The 21,617-nt window shown below is 48.8% G+C and overlaps 1 protein-coding gene and 1 pseudogene across 1 annotated transcript in view; both read left to right on the plus strand.

Annotated features, from left to right (window-relative positions):
* The window catches only part of LOC144264712 (stimulated by retinoic acid gene 6 protein-like), a 37,027-nt gene extending 29,001 nt beyond the window's left edge, over positions 1 to 8,026 (plus strand). The window contains exons 13-18 of the mRNA XM_077816497.1: positions 629 to 677; positions 774 to 891; positions 3,632 to 3,751; positions 4,740 to 4,903; positions 6,301 to 6,447; positions 7,890 to 8,026. Coding sequence (XP_077672623.1) covers positions 629 to 677; positions 774 to 891; positions 3,632 to 3,751; positions 4,740 to 4,903; positions 6,301 to 6,447; positions 7,890 to 8,026 — 735 coding nt within the window. The remainder of the gene's footprint in view (positions 1 to 628; positions 678 to 773; positions 892 to 3,631; positions 3,752 to 4,739; positions 4,904 to 6,300; positions 6,448 to 7,889) is intronic.
* Positions 8,027 to 12,783: 4,757 nt separating this feature from the next.
* LOC144264713 (perilipin-3-like) lies at positions 12,784 to 17,651 on the plus strand (annotated as a pseudogene).
* Positions 17,652 to 21,617: the final 3,966 nt, after the last annotated feature.

The following is a 21,617-nucleotide window of genomic DNA, read 5'->3' on the forward strand; positions in this document are numbered from 1 at the left end:
AATAGGGCTATTTGTGTGCTTACAGTTAAGCATATTGAATGTTTGCAGGACTGGAGCCTTACTCTGCATAGAAGTGAATGGGAAAACAATTCTTGTCCCTATTTTCTTCAGACATGTTCTAACAGTTATAAAGGCAGTTTTGTGGGTAGAATTCTGGGTACATGTAGTTTTGTTCCATTCCCTTGTGTAAGCTGTGCAGGAGTCCAAGCCAAGCTCCTCTGATCTCCTTCCACTTTCAGCACATACTTCAGTTCACTTCTGCACCTTTCCTGTATGCTTCAATGTAGCTCTGGGGTCCGTGATGAAGGGATGTGGGAGGGACACTGGAACGGATTCCTGGTTGCCCTGCACATTGTCCAGTGACTTACCCAGTGCAGAGTGGGGGTAAACTGTCACCAGTCAGAATGGGATAAATTCACACCCACTTTGCACTCACTCCGCACTGGTATGAATGCTGAATAAGATGCCGGGCAGTGGAGAATCAGGCCCTGTGATTGAAATGTGGCATAAAGGAGCCAGCAGGATGAAGACCAGAATCAGGGCCTAAGGATGTATTTTGTTTCTCTGATCAAACATGCAGCAATTCCAATGTCATAAATGTCTGTCCTTTTTCTTTTTTTAAACTCAGGCCGCAATAGCAAGATACTCTGGTTGGCAAATTGCATACATATTATGGGGTACGTGCCAAGCCTTCAGCATAAGCATACATTCAACCAATATTAGAGCGGTTGCCCTTTTCCTCTATGGTAAGAAATGTGTTTTCTCTTTTCCAGGCTACCTGATCATTCATGTGGTGCAGTGTCTGTTTGGTGTAATGATCATGTACAGTTTTGTTTTGCCAGTACAGCATGGCCAAGGGCTGGAAGTTGCCAAAGGTTTGGGAATTGGGATGTAAGTGAATTGTTTTCACACATTTCTGGTGTTATCTCACTGTCTTCGCGCTGATTTAGATTTATAGGTCTATAAAATAACAAGAGGTACCTATCTGAAAACGGTAGGTTCCAGTGACAGATGTTTAAGCTGTGTCTACACTACGGATCTTACATTGGCACAGCTGTACTGCTGCAGCTGTGACGCTATAAGGTCTCCAGTGTAGCCGCTCTTTGCCGGCAGGAGAGAGCTCTTCTGGCAGCATAATTAAACCACCCCCAACAAGTGGCGTTAGCTACGTTGGCAGGATTGCCTCTCCTGCTGATGTAGCGCTGTGCACACCAGCACTTTTGCCGGTGAAACTTATGTTGGTCAGGGGGGAGTTTTTTTCACGCTGCTATTGAATAACCCTGCCACGTAACATAAATTCTGCATGTTCCTTAAACATAGCCCCAGCAGCCCTCCTCTGAAGATGTGCCATGCAACCTTTCCAAAGGTCAGCAGATCTTTAAACTTGCTTTCCCTGTGGGGAATTTTTGAGAGGTTTACAATCTAAGCACATTGTCTGTTTTCCCATCTTAAGGAAAATGCTGACTACGAGGGGACTGACTGACAATGGATAATCAAAGGGTGAAAGCACATAAGAATACAAGCTAAGCCAAAATGCAATCCATTGTCCACAATATTCCACCTTCATCTTTAATGTGGACAAGGAGGTCCCAGCAAGCATTGCTCCATTTTGATCTAATGTCCTGACTGCTCAATCTAAAGAAAGCATCTCATGCTTGGACTTGCAATCTCCGTGGCCCACATCTCTGCATTAAAGATCAGCCAGCCACACTCTTCTCTTAAGTGTGTCTCCCAGCCTCCTGGCAAGTAGCCGGCACTGTCCTCAGGTTTGGCAAAGATTGGGTATCGCAGTTTCAAGGCTTCATAAGATATAACAGCTGATTCCACTTCCTGAAGGCAGAGCCACCAGCCCACCTATATGGGTCTAGGGTCTGCCTTTTTGTAATCTGTCTAGGCCAACTACACTCTTTTCCCCACAATCTCAGGAATCAGGGTATCATGTCAAAAAAATCTGAGGGTGGAGGGGGGCAAAATTGTGTCAGCACAGGAAAAATTAAATATAATTATATTATATCCTGCAAAGTTGGGGGAGGCAGGGGGTGGGAGCGGAAGACATAACGGAGCTTATAGACCTATGAAAAATCTGGGAGGGACAAACCAAGATCTGGGGGTGGCGGCAACAGCCCTTCTTGCCCCCAGCAAATGAAGCCTCTGTCAGGAACTCCCTACAGGACTCTATTAGTCTCCTGAAGCCACTCGCTTCCTCGAATCCCAGGAATCTGTGCAGAGGACGGTCCTCTTTTGGCTTATTATCTTCAGCCCAGTTGGTGACTGCAGACAATAAGACCAGTAGCCACAGAATTCGAATGAGCCGTCAGTAAAAAAAATCATAACAAGGCTTATTCCGTGGGCATTGTAAAGCAGGAGGACGATTTTATATCTTAGTAAGAATTAAAAAGGACTACTAGACAGTATGTGCACTGATACTAGGTCGGATGGATATTACCCAGGCCACACCTCCTCTGTGCTCATTTTGTGCTCTGAGAAGGACAGCTAGATTCTGATACCCCTTATTCCCATTGGGCCAGATTTTCTGGTTTGCTAAGGCCGCTTCGGGGCTCGTGGCCTTAAAGTTACCAGAGATAAGCAGGTAGAGAATTCCCCCTGCTCAGGTGAGCTCTCCAGTGGGGTTAAAGGTGGTGGGCAGCAGTTCTGATACCGATTGTGACAGCTGCGCACCCCCACCCTCAGCATAACATGAGGGAGATGGTGTCTTAGTGGAGTTCTTGGGGTAGGAGGGAGGTATGGCCGAGTGGAGCTTTGCTACACATGATTCTCCACTGACCTATGGTCCCTGAGGAACCGTATGGCGGCTGCATAAGTTACTGCTGGTCCTGTGCCACTTTTCTTGTGCCAGAACCAAGTGGTTGAGGATCAGGGAGCGGCAACTGGCTCCCTGCAGCCTCCCCCTTTCAACTGGAGAATCTGAATTTGAATCACACCTTACACCCTGAGCAGCCCTCCTGCAGCCAGTGGAGCTATTTGCAGTGAGATACTACCCCGTGAGTAAGGGTATCACAGTCTGGGCCATGCAGAGGGTCAGGAAGAAATTCCCCACAGGATAGAGCAGTGGTTCTCACCCTGTTCTCGTTCACAGACCCCTGAGAGCAGAATGGAGGCCCAGACCTCTTTGGAAATGGATTCTCTTTACATAGAGTTGAATTCTGGTCAGTCCGTTTTCAATCTAAGTCCTTCGCGGACCCCTTAGACATAGTCCGCGGACCCCGGGGGAGGGGGGCTGCAGGTCACAGGTTGAGAACCTCTGAGATACTGCACAGGTAAGTGCATGATGGCAGTGCAGCATCTTCCTCTACACCTGTGCAAAGTGGGCATAAAACCCTACAAAGCAGAATGGTGGCATTTCACGCCTGCTTTGCTCTTCCTTTGCACAGGGCAGTGGGGAATCAGTCCCAGGGGCTGGCAATCACATGCAGGTCTCCCATCCCATTGTCCAGGGACTCTAATAGGCTATATTTCCAGCCCCTTTCACCACAACATCTATATTAAAAGGGTCGCAAAAAGAAAAGGAGTACTAGTGGCACATTAGAGACTAACCAATTTATTTGAGCATAAGCTTTCGTGAGCTACAGGTCACTTCATCAGATGTTTCTCTTTTCCTTTTCCATTACAGTCTTACAGTTGGGATTGCCACGGGGCTCATGATATTACAAATCAAGATCGCTGCGAGATTCTTCCTTCAGCCAAAGATCTTGCCAGATGATAAGCAGAAGCCATTAGCTCTCAATAACAGGTTAGTGGTAGGAAAGAAACAGCCCTTATGGTCTTGCATCCTCCAGACAAGGATCTCCTACTTCATGGGGCTTTTCATACAAAGATCTATGTCTGCCTGGACAAACATGAACTAATGTAGGTACAAGTAGACAGAGAGGGTCAAGCCACGGAATTTGGTTCAGGGTCTGAATTTCAAACACCATGCACCTGGGAGTGTGTGGATATCTGGGCCAAATCCAAAAGTAGTAAGGTGGGGTAGGGTATGCAGTGGTGAGTGGGGATTGAAAGTGAAGCTACAGGGTCTAGCAAAAGGGAAGAGGGGGAGTGGGCCCTAAAAGTCTGCCCTCATTGAAAAATTGCAGTCATAGAATCATAGAATATCATGGTTGGAAGGGACCTCAGGAGGTCATCTAGTCCAACCCCCTGCTCAAAGCAGGACCAATCCCCAACTATATCTCTATACTTCTGTGAGTGCAAGGACTCCACAAGCTCAGCCCCAAGAATCTTAGGTTGCCAACTTTCTGACTGCAGAAAAACAAACACTCTTGCCCCGTCCCTTCTCCGAGGCCTAACCCCCTTCTCACTCCATCCCCCCTTCGTCGCTCGCTCTTTCCCACCCTCGCTCATTTTCATTGGGCTGGAGCAGGGGGTTGCGGCGCAGGAGGGGGTGAGGGCTCCGGCTGGGGGTGCAGGCTCTGGGGTGGGACTGGGGATGAGGGGTTTGGGGTGCAGGAGGGGGTTCCCGGCCAGGGATGAGAGGTTTGGGGTGCAGGAGGGGGCTCTGGGCTGGGACAGGGGGTAGGGGTGCAGGGTAGGGCTCTGGCTGGGGGTGCGGGATCTGGTGTGGGGCCGGGGATGAGGGGTTTAGGGGTGGATCAAGATCTAAAACTTTTGTGTCTTTGGTCAATCTCTGTTAGTTCCTTGTGAGCTGTTGTGGCACACTGAAGCCCAAACCAAACCCATGATTGGGCACTAAGTGTGAAAGTGGATTTTCCCCTCTTTTGCAGAAAAGCTTTTCACAACTTCAATTACTTTTTATTCTTCTACAACGTGCTCCTGGGCCTGGGGGCTTGTTTGTTCAGACTGCTTTGCAGTATCCTGTTGGGAACTTGGCTGATTGCACGGATAGACAGGACTATAATGCAGAAAGGGTATGAAGCTGCTGACATGGGTAAGTGTATGAAACGTCAGAGCATTGCATGGATAGCTTGTATGGGGATTTGCCATTTGGTGGTTCTCTCATAAAGAATATTGGAACTTTTCAAGCAAACATCAGATGTATCTACAGGGAACCTCTTCATGCCCAACACACCTGCAAAGGAGCAAGGCAGAATATAGTATTAGTCATACTCGGGCTGTACATGGCCAGGGCCTTGGCCTCCCTACATTTATCCAAGAGCTAATAGTGTAACTAATCCTGCTTGTTTGAATCCAAGATCTTCCATTCTAAAAGCACACGCGTCTAGCACCTGATTGCCGTAACTGGGAGATGCTGCACTCTTTAACCTCTTCCATTGGTCAGACAGTAGAAGGGGACAAAGACCCCTCATCTAGGGTGGTTTACATTAGCAGCCACTATGGTGAGCACATGATGCTCCTTCTTGGAGCACTGTACAGCACGCTCTGGCTCCATCATAGATATTATGGTGATGGGTGCTATAGAAAACAGTGCATGAAGAATAGCTCAGTTACTCTACTCAGATGCGGCCACTCCACTTCTCTCAGGATTTTGTCCTTGGCTTTTTTTAATATTAAAAACTACACAAAGATGTAAACCCTGAAGCATATATTCTGCTCCTCCGCAATGGTGGGTTTGAGCCAATTATTGCCAAGTATTGGTTTGAAGCTGGATGTGTATTATATGACTATTTTTCCCCGACTGACATTTTCAAAAAAGGGGAAGCTTCCGAAGAATAAAGCTCCAAGAGGGGAGTTTTCTTTTAAAATGTAGAATTAGTCATTTATTTGTGGATTGGACTTGTGAGTTTAGGGTACAGCTGGTCAATATATTTATTGCTCCTTGCTTATTAATTTTCGGAGACCAGATCACAATTGATTAACTATTCCAAAGGCCTGGTGTGTTCACAAACACATTTGAGCTGAGGGTTGTTTACAAACTCTTAGTAGTTAGTATTCAGACTGTCCTTGATATTCAGAATGGCCACTTAAGTCACATGGTATGGTTTCTGTTTCCTGATTGGATGGCCTAACTTTTATAAACTACTACTGGTCTGTTAAGCAAATATTGTTTCTTTCTTGATTTCTTTTTGGAATGAAAGAATCCTAACTCTTCCAGTGCCCCCACCCCTCAAGATGAGTTGTGGAGCAAGCACCACCCAACCTGTCAAAGGCTACCTACATCCACACCTTGCCCAGGGAGGACTTGGGTTGAAAAGCTTTTGGCTGTATATGAATGAAGAGCCTGAGCCTGCATTCTTTGTTCTCACAAATGCCTACTGACTTGAATGGGAGTCATAGGTTCACAAAGAATGCTGTACTGGGCCCGCCGTGTAGAGAGAAGGGAGTTAAGCTGCACGTCTCTGTAGATGTATCCCTTTTTTAATGCAGGATTCAACACCTGGGTTGGTATGATATTTATGGACCACTACCACACTAACCCCACCCTCCTCAGCTTTTGTCACATTCTTCTGGCCGGAACCACTGAGAAAAAACTGCAGAAATCCACCAAATATTATATCTTCAATAATATATCAAGTAAGCACTTTGACTGAAGTATTAACATATATGCCACTTAAGTGAGTACTATGAGCTATTTAACTCTAAAATTATATTACTCTTTGGGAATCCTTTATCTCTAACCTCCCTCTGCTTCCCATGCTGATGATCAGATGCAAGGTACGAGAACTGATAGACCCTGTCATATTATCTCAGCACGCCTAAGTGCAGAAACTATTCTTATTCATATGCAGTAAAGAGACATTTCTGCTCAATGTTACATGCGTGCAACTGAGTTGAAGTCAATCAGGCTTCAAATGTGCATCTGAAAGATAAGCCGTAAGGCCCACAAAAATGGCCTGTAATCTTATGACCATAACCCTTTATTGAATCTTGCTATGCTCTTCGTTTTTACAAAGGGTCATATTTGGGAGCTGGTGTCTTCGAGTTAATGCATGCAGTGAAGGTGAAGCTGTTGGCCCTCAGGTGGAGGAAGGATATTAATCATGCTGTTTATCAAGTGGTGCTGACAATGTTCTGAGCTAAAGTCTCTTCTCACTTACACCAGTGCTATTCCACACAAGTCAGTGGAGTTACCCCAGTGTAAACGAGAGGAGAATTTGGCCTCATGTCTTTTGGGTCAGATAGATAGATTACAGTCTATAAGTATCTACATGGGGAACCATAGGCGCCGACTCCGAGGGTGTGGGGAAAAATTAGTGAGTGCTCTGCACCCACTGGCAGCCAAGCTCCCCTCCCCGCCCCCCCACCTCACCTAACCTCCACCTCCTCCCCTAAGCGTGCCGCGTCCCAGCTTCTCCGCCTACCTCCCAGCACTTGCCGATGCAAAACAGCTGTTTCGCGGCACAACAAGCTCTGGGAGGGAGGGGGGAGGAGCAGGAATGCAGTGAGCTCAGGGGAGGAGGCGGGGCTGGGGCAGGGATTTGGGGAAGGGGTTGGAATGGGGGTGGGGCAGGGGTGGAGTCAGGGTGGGGCCAGGGACAGAGGGGGGGTGAGCACCCACCAGCGCCAGCAAAAGTCAGCGCCTATGTGGGGACCAAATATTTAATAATGGGCTCTTCAGTCTAGCAGAGAAAGATCTAACAATCCAATGTCTGGAAGTTGAAGCTAGACAATTCTGGCTGGAAATAAGGTGTACATTCTTAATGGTGAGAGCAATTAATCATTGGAACAATTTATCAAGGGTCATCACTGACAATTTTTAAATCAACATGGGGTGTTTTTCTAAGAGACCTGCTGTGGGAATTATTGTGGGGCAGGTCTCTGGCTTGTGCTATACAGGAGGTCAGACTAGATGATCACAATGGTCCCGTCTGGCCTTGGAATTTATGAATCTTCAGTGGGTGTCTATTGATATAACTCCACTGATACCAGCTGAGGAGCTGGTCATTAGTTTCTGAATTCTGTGTTGATTTAAAAAGAAGTGGAGTGTGTTGAGTTCTGTATGTATTTCATTTTAGAACCCAGAGTGTCAACCAGAGCCAGGACACGGTGGTTGCTGCTCTACACCCTTCTCAACAACCCCAGGCTCACTGAACTCAGGAAGCCTAACGCGCAGTCCGGTGCCAGTGATGCGCCACAGAACCCCTGTGTCTAGCTTACTCTGCAGGTGGAAACTGGAAGACTCTCGAACAGCTGGTGACTTGCCCCTTAGGACTTTCAGAAGATGGAGTTCTATTTCAGAGCTATACACTATGAGCAGTTAGGGCTCTCAGCCCTGGTATGACAGGAGAGCGGTGGGAATGGATGTCCAGGAGCACTTGCTGTCATTGGTTGTTGTGCATTACATTTGTTTCCAATAGACAGCTGTGAATTGTGTTAAATCACTATAAACCCCAGCAACATTTTCATTGTTTTAAACCAAATAGAGATACATTGGTTTTGGCCAATATTTCCTTGACTGTGTGGGGTCAAGGACCATTCTTCTCTCATTTTGCCAAGCGTGCAAGTTCAAGGGGACAGAAACGAATTTCCACATTGAATACAAGGCTCCGGTGTGAGTTTGGTTTTGTACAGCCTTGCCTCTCACAGCAAGCACAACTTTTATTTGTCCTAATTTCCAACTGTGCCAGAACCTGTGCAGGGACTAATGAATGTGCAATGAACTTTGAAACACCAGCACTGAGTTTGAAAAAGTTACAGTTCAGTTACAAGTAGCTGACAACAGATGCCTCATTTCCTAATAGCTTTTAGTTACCGATGAGAGACAAGATGGGTGAGGTAATGTCTTTTATTGGACCAACTTCTGTTAGAGAGAGAGACAAGCTTGCAAGCTTACACAGAGCTCTTCTTCTTCATGTACTTCTAAGACTGATCTGCTCAGAGGAGTGAATCAGCCTCTCTCATTCTACCAAACCACTGAGCTGTGATCAGCACAGGGATGCTTATGTTTTCCTGTCACGCTTCCTCACCCTGAGATGGTCAAGATAGTTGACCTTCCTCTAGTCAAGCTGTTGCAGGTGGTGGGAAGAAGGTCCCCTTCTTCTGACAAGCCTATCACATTCTTTCTCCAAGCCATTCTACTTCTATCTACAAATGCCCATCTTAATTCTTCACTGACTTCTGGTCCTCTTCATGCCCCTTTATGGTATTCAATGTTCTGTTTCTACCCACACATATCTGAGCAGTCCACAGCTCCTCAATACCACTGAGGAGCTTCAACAAGTCCTTAATGACATACAAACCTGTATCCAAGGATGATGGTTAATTCCATGCCTAAAAGTTAAAGTCTTTTCCACAGCTACCTTTATAGTCCTAACTTAACATGTTGCTTTTCAGATCATCATCATGACATAAGGTTCAATAAGGATAAGTGCAGGGTCCTGCACTTAGGACGGAAGAACCCAATGCACAGCTGCATGTTACACTGCCATTGCTAGGCACCAGATCATGTGTGTGAGTAAAAGTCAGATCCTGTCAGAAAATAACAGATCCTCTCAATTTTTGTGCCTGAGCCCCCAAACTGTACCACCTAAAGCACTTCTCCAACCATTGGTATGGTGCCAACAAATCTGGAGTCCAGCCAGTCTCCATGGATCCAAGAGGATCCTTCATTTTCTGGCAGGATCTGACTTTTATCCACATCCTGCTTAACCTATGTCAAAGGCACCTAGAGTCCTAGCTTGGTGCTTTTCTATGTAGGGTATGAAGCTAAATAAATAAGGACCCTGACTAAGCCTGTGGACTACTGGGTCATGGGCAGGCTCCTTCTACATTTCCACACCCTCCATCACCCCTTGGCAGGCTCTGGTCTGGCGCCTCCATGCAGGCAGCAGTGAGGGCTGGTTCAGCTCCAGCAGTGTGACTGGGAGGTGGCAGACATTGGCGGGGCAGGAAAACCCACTAGCATGGATAGCAGCCAGGAGCGTGCCTGCACCTGAGGGAGGCTGCTTGTCTTGGGTCCCCTGGAGCTAAGCCCAGAGATGCCGAGCCCTTCTGTCAGCCATAGCACTGGGTGCCGTGGGCCAGGATGGATGAGGGAAATGGCCATGCAAGAGCTGCTCCCTCCCCCATGCTGGCCTGAGATGCCCAACTGTCACTCCCAACTGCCACGGAACCTTCTCACACCAGCATTCCAAAATGGGGGTCTCTGTGTGCCCTCTCCACGCAAGCTGGGTGCATTCAGTCAGTGGGCAACAACACTGCTAGGCACTGCATATTGTCTCTTCACTCTAACCATATCTGGCCATGCTATAAAACAGGGTAACTTGCTGGCTGCTACACCTTAACAACCCCCCTCTGTGCGTTCAATGGCTGTCAACTTCACCATGGTTTCTGAGACAGAAACAAAAGCATCTTACATCGTGGGCTGTTCTAGGTGTCCAACTAACCTATGGAAACTGTTAGGACAACCATTGTCTTGTTTTCCAGGACTAGTTGTTGTAACTAAAGTCCAACAGCCTTTGCCACAGTGATTCTAGAACTGAATGAACGTGAAGGTGATGCCACCCCAGGGGAGGGTAGTAGGGTGGAAAAGCATTGTAAATTAAGAAGGAAAACTGCTGGCTCTCTCCCGTCCTGAATGCTTGCAACTCCAGAGTTTGTCTTCTCTTCTGTCCCTGCCCATCCCTCCCCTACAACCTCTGAAGGAATCATAGAATATCAGGGTTGGAAGGGACCTCAGGAGATCATCTGGTCCAACCCCCTACTCAAAGCAGAACCAATCCCCAATTTTTGCCCCAGATCCCTAAACAGCCCCCTCAAGGATTGAACTCACAACACTGGGTTTAGCAGGCCAGTGCTCAAACCACAGAGCTATCCCTCCTGCCATATCTGACAGAGTTAATATTGGGCTGGAAATCTTGAGAGCCCAGCATGATCCACTGGCTAACAAGCCATCCACTAGGTGATGTGGCAACAAATCATCACACTAGTACAAACTAGGGGGAAAAGTAATGAACTTTTGGCACCTAGCTTCTCCTGGATTTCCCCACTTCTGGGACTCATCCTACTCAGGAGACCACAAATGTGAGAGATTGTTAGTTTGGAACGACTGAATGTCTAATTCCATTCAGGATATTTCACTGATATTCATTCTATGTTTCTCCTTCCCACCAGAACATAGCAAGCCAGGTGGCCAGACCATCCCTAGTCAGTGCTGCCCAGGGGCAGAACCAGGGGCTAGCCTCCTTGAAGGGGGACTCTACCCACATCAGTGCTTCTATATCACGATGCCAACTTTTCCCAACCTAGCACTAAAAATTTCCCAAGTCTTCCCAAATCTGGTAAAAAAAAAATCCCAGCAGTGCTTCAACGTGGGAAATTGGGAATTTTCATTCAAAACATTTTACTCAAAAATTCCCAGATTGTGGAAAATTTCCCAGGATGTAGAAACACTGTCCCACATTCATAGCCAACAGGAATGCTTCCCACACAGGCTGTGTCTGCAGCAGGCCCTTCCTTCCCTCAGGGAGGGACCTATGGATAGTTATTAAAGAAAAAGAGTAACCCTACTTCTTCTCTACAGAGAAGAAAGGAAGGGAGGGGGTAGTATGGATCTACTCTCTTCCCTGCTGTCCCCCAAAATAAGCAGCACTCCTGCTTCAAAAAAACTCCTCCTCCAGTTGGTGCATTTCCAACAGGTGTGGCAGGGCAGGGCTGGCTGAGCCCAGAGCAGTTCCTTAACCCCTTGTTGCCCAGTGTGGGGCAACCTAACTCTCTTTGAGGTTCTGGGCCTAAGTCACTTAGGCCTTGCAATGCTGAGTGGAGCAATAGCTAAATACCTTTAAAAATCTGTTCCATGTTCTTTTCCCTGGACAAGTCAACGAACAGGAAAGCTATAAATGAACTGAGGAAGCAACTTGTACCAGCTGGGCCAGAGAAACTGCCCCAGCCTCTTCTGGAGTGGGCAAGAAAGGAAAATAATACAACAACTATCAGCACTCTCCTCTCTTAGATTGTTTTACTGAAAAAAACCTTTTGCACTGAAAATGTTACCAGGGAAACGGAGCGTAAAGGCGCTCTTCAGAGAGAACAACTGGAGCACTCTGAGAATATGAAGCATTCTTATTATTTGCATGACCATAGCATTTCAAAGCCAAAATCAGAGCTGGAATCCCATTGTGCTAGGTACTGTCTTAACACAGAGTAAGAGGCTTGCCCCAAACAGCTCATAAACTGAAACTAGGTTTGCCAGCCCTCTAGGATCGTCCTGGAGTCTCCAGGAACTAAAGATTGTCATGTGATGAGACCTCCAAGAACACATCCAACAAAAATTGGCAACTCTGAAACCCTGTAACTTTTCAGAGGCTCACAGCCCTCACTGGGCAGAGTAGAGAATGCAGCTGTGTGATTGGCCTCCTGAGCTGTCTGTCAAGTGTGTCCAGCCCCATGATGACATCATCACGGGGATATAATGGCTGAGACCTGCAGGGGAGGACTGAGTATTGGGAAAGATTAGTAGTGTGGAAGTTTGGTAAGATGTGTGGTTAAGCTCTGTACTATGTTTCTGGTTCTTTGGGTGTTTAGATGGGGGCTCTTTCTTACTCAGACTGTGACCTAATGTCTTGCCTGATGGCCTGCAATAGCTAGGATTAAATGATCAGAAGCTCTTAGCTACTTTCAGTTCTTGGCAGCTGTACTTGTGTAAAGCATTTTTAGCTGAGTCTTCTGAGCAAACAGTCCAGGGAAAGAAACTATCTGCCTTCCAGACTGAGAGGCCTGGAATAATGGCATGTTCTAGGAGATGCAGCCTTCCCTAGAGGACAACAGACTATTTAACAAGGAGAACCAAATTAGAGCTTGGACTATGGAAAAACTCTCCACTCACCTCTGTACCTGAGCTAAGCTATGCTGTTCCCACTCAGGGATGGGGATTGGGACTGCTGGCTGTGGTCTGAGTTCTGGCTTCTCCTAATGATCTGCAGGTAGAAACACTTGACTGAGGTGGCTGATTCAGCTGAGACTGGAGTGCTGGCTAACCAATATGTATCTGAAACAGATAATGCAGGAAACACTAAAAGAAAACAGGCCTGGTGCCCTCCCATAAGGGAAATGCTTCATGGCCCTAGCTTTCTAGTTAGTGGTCTCACTCTCGCCTCCAGGGGTCATGGTGTCAATTTACCTGAACTGGAATCTGTTTCTTTACCAGACCAGTCTTGAACTGACAAAAGAAAATATTTGTATTTTTACCAGCTAAATTGGCTTTAAAATAACCAGCCTGCCATAGTGGGCGTCTCCTATGTAGACTCATAGATATTAAGGTCAGAAGAGACCATTATAATCATCTCCTATGTAACTCAGAATCCAGGGAGACTTAAACACTACTCACTCTAGAGGTCCCTGAAGGCTTGCCAATGGTACCCTCTCAATTCAGTGTTCTGTGTGTGTAGTCAATGGCTACTACATTCAGCAGGATAACTTCTGTCAGTGATTGTACTCTGGGACAAATGGAATTAGCCCTGGTATTATCTGGGAAAAGAATAAACGAGGAGGGTGCCTCTGATGAGCTGTGCAGGTGTCCTGGTGCTCCCATTGGGAGGCATTGTTGGGTCTAGAAGTTTGAGGAGAAGCTTTGGGAGTGTGTAACACCGGCAGGATCAAATCTGGCTCCTCTGGAGCTAAATACATGAGCCTCTGCTGCATGAGCTAAAAGCCATAAGGCTCTTAGCTAAGACTGTAGAGCTGATGTGTTAATCTCTGTCTCTCTAACTGGTCCTGGTGCCACGAGATGGGACAGAAGAACACACCCACAAGGTGTGTGAATTACAAGTGCATCCCTGGGCTTGAGGAACTGGCTGTCTCTGAGCCTGCCTTAGATCAAAGGTTTAAGGCCGTGGCCTGTTCTCTGTAGAGAGAGACTTATTACAGGGGGACAACCTGGTCTGGCTCTTAGAGAAAACAGACCGGGAGCAGCTCTCCTGGTGTTCCTACACAAGATTGATTTCACTGTTTCCTGCTGTAGCCACTCAATATTCCTTTTTGGGTCTTGCAGGGACATCTCACTCCACCATGTCTGCTAAGGAAAATGAACCACAGGTGGAGATCCAGGCAGAGGAGCAACAGGTGGGTCCCTCCTGGGGAGGCAGGTGTGCTTGGCAGCTGGAAGGGCTGTTCGAGCTTGAATGTCTCCACTGCTGGAGACAGGGACTCGTAACCACAACACTAGCTAATGCTCCAAGTTCTAGTTCTCGGAGTGCCATAGTCACTGCCCACAAGTGCCTCCTGAATCTGGGAGGAGCACCAGCACTGGTGACCCAGTGAATGCTGTCTCCACTCGAACACCGGCAAATCCCGCTGATTATAAAGCCCAGTGGGGGCATTGTAGCAGGTGCTGGACCGAGACATGGTTCCTGATCGGGAGAGACTGCACTTGGAAAGACAAAAGGTCTCTCCATTCCTGCTCTCACTGATGGAACGAGACCGTGACACAGTTCTGTTTTGTTGGTGGGCGTGCCAGGATGGAAACGGCATTCCTGAGACCTTGCTGACTATAGGCAGCTGTTCCAATGGGACCAGGCTTCTGGGTGTGTAACTAATGTCACAGGCAGGCCACTGAATCCCTCCTGGGACAGGAGACTACTTAACTCTGAGGACAGTCTCCTACAGAATCAGTAGTTGCAGAGGGAAAGAGACAGGAGGGACACGTTGACAGGCCAGGAGCTCTTCCTCAGCTGACTCCTCTTTCCCTCCCTCAGACTGCAGGGGACAGGGTGGCTGGCCTGCTCTTGGTCAGCTCTGCCTGTGAGATGGCCTCTGCCAGCTACACTGCCACCAAAGAGACCCACCCAGCCATCAAAGCAGTCTGTGAGGTGGCAGAGACTGGGGTGAGGGCCATCACCTCTGCTGCCATCACTAGGGCACGGCCCATCCTGGACCAGCTGGAGCCACAGAGTGAGTAAGGGAAGGGAGGTAGGAACACTCCTGTGTGTGTGGCGGGGGAGGTGGGTCTGGGGACAGGCTCAACCTATAGTGGCTCTAGGCCCACTACTGAACTCTGCCTCCAACTGGCTGCAAACAGAATCCACAGACTCCCTTCTCCTGCTCCCCTCAACTCTGCTAGCTCCTAGACCTGATCTGGCCAAGGCATTGGCCTTGTGTGGAGCGGCTCTAACGGATACATCAGGTGTTGTTGGACTCTTGCTCAGGTACAAGTGCTGAGCTGGGCCAGCCTAGAGGCAGGCAGTGCCCAGCCACAATCCCTGGTGTGCATGGCTGGCCCAGTACCACACAGCCACATGCACTGTGTATGGCACCTAATGCCATGGAGCAATACCTGCTAGAGGGCACAGGAAGCAGCTCCAATGCTAAAAGGATCTGAGCCCATTGCAGGCACTGGAGACTCCATCCACCTGCAGCTTCTTCTAGAGGGTTTCAGAACAGATGACTGGCAGCCGGATCTCCTGAGTGCTAAACCTAGCTCTGAAACAGACTGGCTCCATAACCTTGGGCAACTTTGCCATCCCCTCTTCCTTGGCTTTCCCATCAGTAACCTGGGACACGTGCTTAGGAACACCAGTCCTCCAATGTACACAGATTAGCAGCCCCACGAGATCTGTCCACATGAAGGAATTAAGGGAACGAGTTCTGTGGTTGTGTTTCAGTTGCAGCAGCCAATGAATATGCCTGTCGGGGTCTGGACAGACTGGAGGAGCAGCTGCCCATCCTGCAGCAGCCGATTGAGAAGGTAACCACACGAGTGTCACGGCTGGTCCTGGAGCAGGATGAGGCTGTGGGCCCTTCACTTCCGCTAGGTGTTCAGTGACCTCTCTTCTGACCCCTTTTCCTCTAGGTGGCTTCGGATGCCCAAGACCTCATGCATGCCACAATGGTGGGTGTCAAGGATGCAGTCTGCAGCACGGTCACTGAGGCCAAGGATGCAGTGACCAGCACGGTGAGCGTGGCCCAAGGGGCTGTCCAGGAGAGCGTGGAGGTGACCAAATCCACTGTGACCAGCAGCATGAGCACAGTGATGGGCTCGAGCATGGGGCAGATGGCTGTGAGTGGCATAGACACAGCACTGGGGAAATCTGAGCAGCTGGTGGACTACTACCTCCCCATGACCGAGGAGGAGCTTGGTAAGGTGCCCTCTGCTGAATACAAACCAATGTGACCCTGGTGTATTGGGGTGCGGATTGGACTTGGTGTTCACAGCTGATCTGCCAAAAGAGCCACCTCCTTCAGGCTTCCTTACAACTTAGCTTGGCTATTAGCCCTCCCCTTGTTCCTTCATGCTGAGTCCTTTGCTAGCCCTGTCTGATGGCTCTGACGCTGCTCCCTTTGCAGCTACCTGCTGCCTTACTGGTCGGTGCTCCAGGGCATCCAAACATGCCCTGGGAAAGATTCCATCGGTCACAAGCTTTGGGAGGGCTGAACGCATCCCTGCCTTGTATCCTGGCCCTGCCAACTGGTGGTGCAAGTAGATTTTAATGCTTACCAGTACAGCGACTCATGGGAGGGACCCAAAAGGGCGGGGGGGGCACATGACTCCCCCCAAACGACCCCATCCTGCCTTGTGGGGGGGGCTCTACAGACCCACGTAGTTGCATCTCCTGTCTGGGAAGGGCTGGTGGAGGGCCAGCTGGGGGTGGTACAGCCACACCGGAGGAGGTGCCAGCGTTCTGCTCCTTTCGCTGCTGCGGTTCCTGAGAGCCCTGCAGTTTTCAGCGGCTACCAAACGTTATTCCAGTACGTCGTACCAGCAACGAATGTCTTAATGGCGCGGCGTACCTGACCTTACTGCCTTACTTGCACCACTGCTGCCAACTGACCCCTTCCCCCTTCCAGCTGAGCTTGCCACAACTCCCCTGGAGGGGCCTGGAGAGGCTCCCGCAGAGCAGCGGAGTTACTACGTGCGCCTGGGTTCCCTGTCGAGCACGCTGCGCCAGCGAGCCTACCAGCACGCCCTGGGCAAGATGAGACAAGCCAGGCAGCGCACCCTGGAGGCCCTCTCCCAGCTCCAGCAAATCATTGACCTGGTAGGAACACGACCCCTCTCCCCTGCCCTGTAGCTGCTGTGGGTCACAGTCTCTGCAGCCTCCCATGCTCAGTGCCATTGGCACTGTTTTGTTCCTGGGCCCAGCTGTGTCGCTGCAATAGTGCTGCCCGCCTGCTGCCCACACCTAGCTGTGGGAGAGCTTCCCTGGCCAGCCGCCTCCTGCTCTTCCCAGCTAACTGCCCTTTCCTCCTGCAGATCAGCCATGCCAAGCAGGCCGTAGATCAGAAGCTTCACAATGGCCAGGACCATCTGTACCAGATGTGGCTCCAGTGCTGCAGGGGGAAGTTGGAAGGGCTGGAGGAACCAGACTCCACAAAGGTATTCTCCTCCTTCTCACCCTGACAGCCTTGCTCCAGTGAACTCTCCCCATCTGTAGGGGAAACTTGCAGATACTCCAGTCTCTTTCTCCTTCCAGCAGGTTGAAGCTCAGGCTCTAGCCATGTCCCAGAGCCTCACCCAGCAACTGAAAACCACCTGCCTTACTCTCCTGGGCAGCATCCAGGGCCTTCCCAGCACTATCCAGGACAAGGCCCAGCAGGTCTCAAGCAGTATAGAAGAGCTCCAGGCCTCCTTCTCCAGTGCCGGCTGTTTCCAGGATCTGTCCAGCAGTGCCCTTGCCCGGAGTCGGGAGATGGTGAACAAGGCCCAGGTTTCCCTGGATGAGCTGCTGGAATATGTGATGCAGAACATTCCCCTGGACTGGATTGTGGGACCCTTCATTCCCACTGGAGACTCCCCACCATGTCCTGATGAGCTGGTGGAGGAAGGAAAGAAGGTGGAGGCCTGAAGGGTTCCCCCTTCTGCTGGAAGGAATCCAGCTGAATTTCCTGCATAGCTAGTGTGTGGTCTCCTTGCTGAGGCCACAGTTCTGCTTTGGCAGATGGACTGAGGTCAGCTCTTCCTTCTGCAGAATTACAGAACATAAATGTCATTTCCCAGGCACACTTCCGCAGAACCATGTATTACCCATTACAGGGTGGCATCACTAGTCATGCAGGACTGCATCCCTTGCAGGGCTAGTCTGCTTCTCTCAGGACATACATACAGCTGTCTTCCTGTGTACATATCAAGTGCTCTTCAGCTTGATATTTTTCCTAGCTTTTTAATGTGTAAAACTAGGGTTTAATGTCACAATAAACCTCAACAGCATTCAAATTGCTGTCTGCTTAATGTGATTCCCTCCCCGCCTTGTTCTCTGTACAAACATATATTGTGCACGTGACCCCATTCCCCTCTTCTTCTCACACCCTCTTTTTCTCTGGCAGGGCTCCAGAATGGCTGAGGGCATCTCTTCAGGTGCCTCCATTTGACACTCTCTTCCATTGAGACTTTTCTCATGTAGAAGGAGGCAGCAGCCCATTGAGAACACTTGTCTGGCTTCCAGGGGGTAGCAAGGCAACATTACAGACTCTGAGACAAACTAACGGAGGGAAAGACCCAGGTTGTTGAGATAGGGCACTATGGCCTTGAGAGGAAAGGGGGTGTGTGGAGAACTGAGAACCTACTACTGGTAATGAGCAAAGTTAAAAGGGTCACATACAGTGGTGGGAGACTGCTGGGCCTTGCCTCAAGCCCAGTGCAAGAAGCTCAACAGGTTGGAAGTGTCTAGGAAAAGAGATGGTGAATTGACAAGTCCAGGCAACTGGGATTGAACAAAACACACGCCCACACAGGGAGACTACCTGCAAGAGAGAGCAGCAGACAGTCTTGCTGAAGCATGGACATCAGCCAGCCTGCATCCTTCCTCCCTGCCATTAGCCAAGCACCTGCCTAACCTTTCCTACTGCCTAGTGTAAACCTAGCCAGGCCAATACTGCTACAGGCACATGGCTCAGGGTTGTGGGAGATCCATAATAGGACCAGTGCTGGGCTTGTAATGCTTTTTCCTGAGAGCTTGTGTCTGTGCTTGAAGTCACAAGTGGGTAGTGTCATCTAGGCAGCTCTATCACTGTTGCTTATCCTAACTCTGGCTTGAGCTATTAAAAAGCTTCAGGCCAGGAAATGTCTCTTGTTCAGTACTGCAGCAGCATCATGAGCAGGAATGGGTGTGTTTAGTAATCAAAGTGGTGATGTAAGCAGCTCCCAGGGCTGGTTACTCCTGATCTCATTGAACAGGGCCTGCCTTGTACTGCAATGGACTGGGGATACAAAGCTTTTCATAGACTCCTAGAATATGGGGGTTGGAAGGGACCTCAGGAGGTCATCTAGTCCAACCCCCTGCTCAAAGAAGGACCAATTCTCAACTAAATCATCCGAGCCAGGGCTTTGTCTAGCCTGTGCTTAAAAACTTCAAAGGAAGAAGATTCCACCACCTCCCTAGGTAATGCATTCCTGTGCTTCACCACCCTCCTAGTGAAAGATTTTCCTAATATCCAAACTAAACCTCCTCCACTGCAACTTGAGACCATTACTCCTTGTTCTGTCCTCTGCTACCACTGAGAACAGTCTAGATCTATCTTCTTTGGAACCCCCTTTCAGGTAGTTGAAAGCAGCTATCAAATGCCCCCTCGTTCTTCTCTTCCGCAGGCTAAACAATTCCAGTTCCTTCAGCCTCTCCTCATAAGTCATGTGTTACAGACGCTCTAATCATTTTTGTTGCCCTCTGGTGGACCCTTTCCAATTTTTTCACATCCTTTTAGTACTGTGCGGCCCAAAACTGGACATAGTACTCCAGATGAGGCCTCACCAATGTCAAATAGAAGGGAACAATCATGTCAGTCGATCCACTGGCAATGCCCCTATTTACACAGCCCAAAGTGCCATTGGCCATCTTGGGAACAAGGGCACACTGTTGACTCATACCAAAGTCAGAAACTCCCTAATTGACAGGCTAATTTGCCTGTGTAACTGGAGGTGTGTTACAAACCCTGCTGTGCTCTAGACTAACAGAAGCCCCTCCAACGCTAGCTAGGTGGAGCCCTGCTGGGGTGAGTAAAGGTCCTAGCCTGCTCGTTTTAGGGATATGGAAGAATAAAGGCAGACTTCAGGAGTGCTGGTCAGCTAATCTGTGTTCAAGCCCAATGAAGCTCTTTCCTCTTTAGTCCAAGTCTAATAAAATGTGTGAGGTCAATGAGTGGATTTCACATCAGCAAATATTCGCTTCAAACCTTGATAGAGGTAGGAGCTGGATTTTCTTTACACCGTGAAGAACATTGCAGCCTACGTTTCCCAAGCACAGCCCCTAACACTAATCTTTCCGTGGAGAAGGAGCTGTTCTAGCACATCCCCAAGCCAGGGTCAGACCTAAGAAACCCAACTGAAAATGTTGCTGGACCAGTTTGAAGCTATACAAAGAAAATGCAGTAACTGACTAACCCACCGGATGCAGTGTTTATGGCACAAGGAGCAGTGTGTTATTTCAGGAAACCCCAAACCAACGGGCTCGAGTGTTTAATCCAAAGGCCTGTTGGAGGATCCAAGGTGTGAGCATAGAGATCACACCAGCTACACCCCAATGGTCTGAATATTAGGAGGAGGAATGGGAAAAGGAAAGAGATGCTTCCTGCCCCCAGCTGGCTTTTTCTCCTGGGTGGCACCCTTTAGATAATTAGTGATTGTAGCTGTAGATCCCAGGTAGGAAGACATGGTTGGGCTTGCTTCTTCTGCTGGCTGCGTATGTGGGAGGGCTATGGATGGGAAGGTGGTTTCTAAGCCCTGAGCATGCAATGGTCTCTCTGTGCTGGTGATACTTGCACTTGTGCAGAGCTCCTTGGAGCTCTGCTCAGCTGCTCCAGGCATTTGCACTCCCTGATTTGATTTTACTCCCAATGTGAAGGGTGATGGGGAGGTTATGGGAAGAAGTTATACATGGTGTGATCTGCTGTCACTCGGGCTCAGAAGGGCCCTCGCACTAGAGTAACTAGGCCAGGAATGATAATGGGGAGGGAACAGAGTCGAGCATAGTGGCTATCACTAACCCCCCACCCAAACTTTTCCCTGAGCTTGTCTCCCCACTTAGTCCTTCCCTGTGGCTGTGTCATCCCCGTCATTTCCCAAATGCTCCCCTGATTCCCCCTGAGCCTGGGGGTTCCCTGTATTGAACTGACCCTTTTATTGGAACTGCTAACTGCACTCAGTCTTTAACCCCTTATTGGCCAGTGTGGGGCAGCCTAACTCTCTTTGAGATTCTGGGCCTAAGTCACTTAGGCCTTGCAATGCTGAGAGGAGCAATAGCTAAATACCTTTAAAAATCTGTGCCATGTTCTCTTCCCTGGACAAGTCAACCAACAGGAGGGCTATAAATGAACTGAGGAAATATGTTGTGCGAGCTGGGCCAGAATAACTTCCCCAGCCTCTTTTGGAGTGGGCAGGACAGGAAAATAATACAACAGCTATCAGCACTCTCCTCTCTTAGATGGTTTTACTGATAAAAAGCCTTCTACACTGAAAATGTTACCAGGGAAAAGGAGCGTAAAGGCGCTCTTCAGAGAGAACAACCGGAGCACTCTGAGAGTATGAAGCATTCTTATTATTTGTATGACCGTAGCATTTAGAAGCCAAAATCAGAACTTGAATCCCATCGTGCTAGGTACTGTCTTAACACAGACTAAAAGGCCTGCCCCAAACAGCTCACAATCTGAAACAAGGTTTCCAGCCCTCCAGGATTGTCCTGAAGTCTCCAGGAATTAAAGATTAAATCTTTAATTAAAGATTGTCATGTGATGAGACCTCCAGGAACACATCCAACCAAGATTGGCAACTCTGAAACCCTGTAACTTTTCAGAGGCTCACAGCCCTCACTGGGTAAAGTTGG

Source organism: Eretmochelys imbricata, chromosome 5 (assembly GCF_965152235.1).
Source record: "Eretmochelys imbricata isolate rEreImb1 chromosome 5, rEreImb1.hap1, whole genome shotgun sequence".
NCBI classification, from domain to species: Eukaryota; Metazoa; Chordata; order Testudines; family Cheloniidae; genus Eretmochelys; species Eretmochelys imbricata.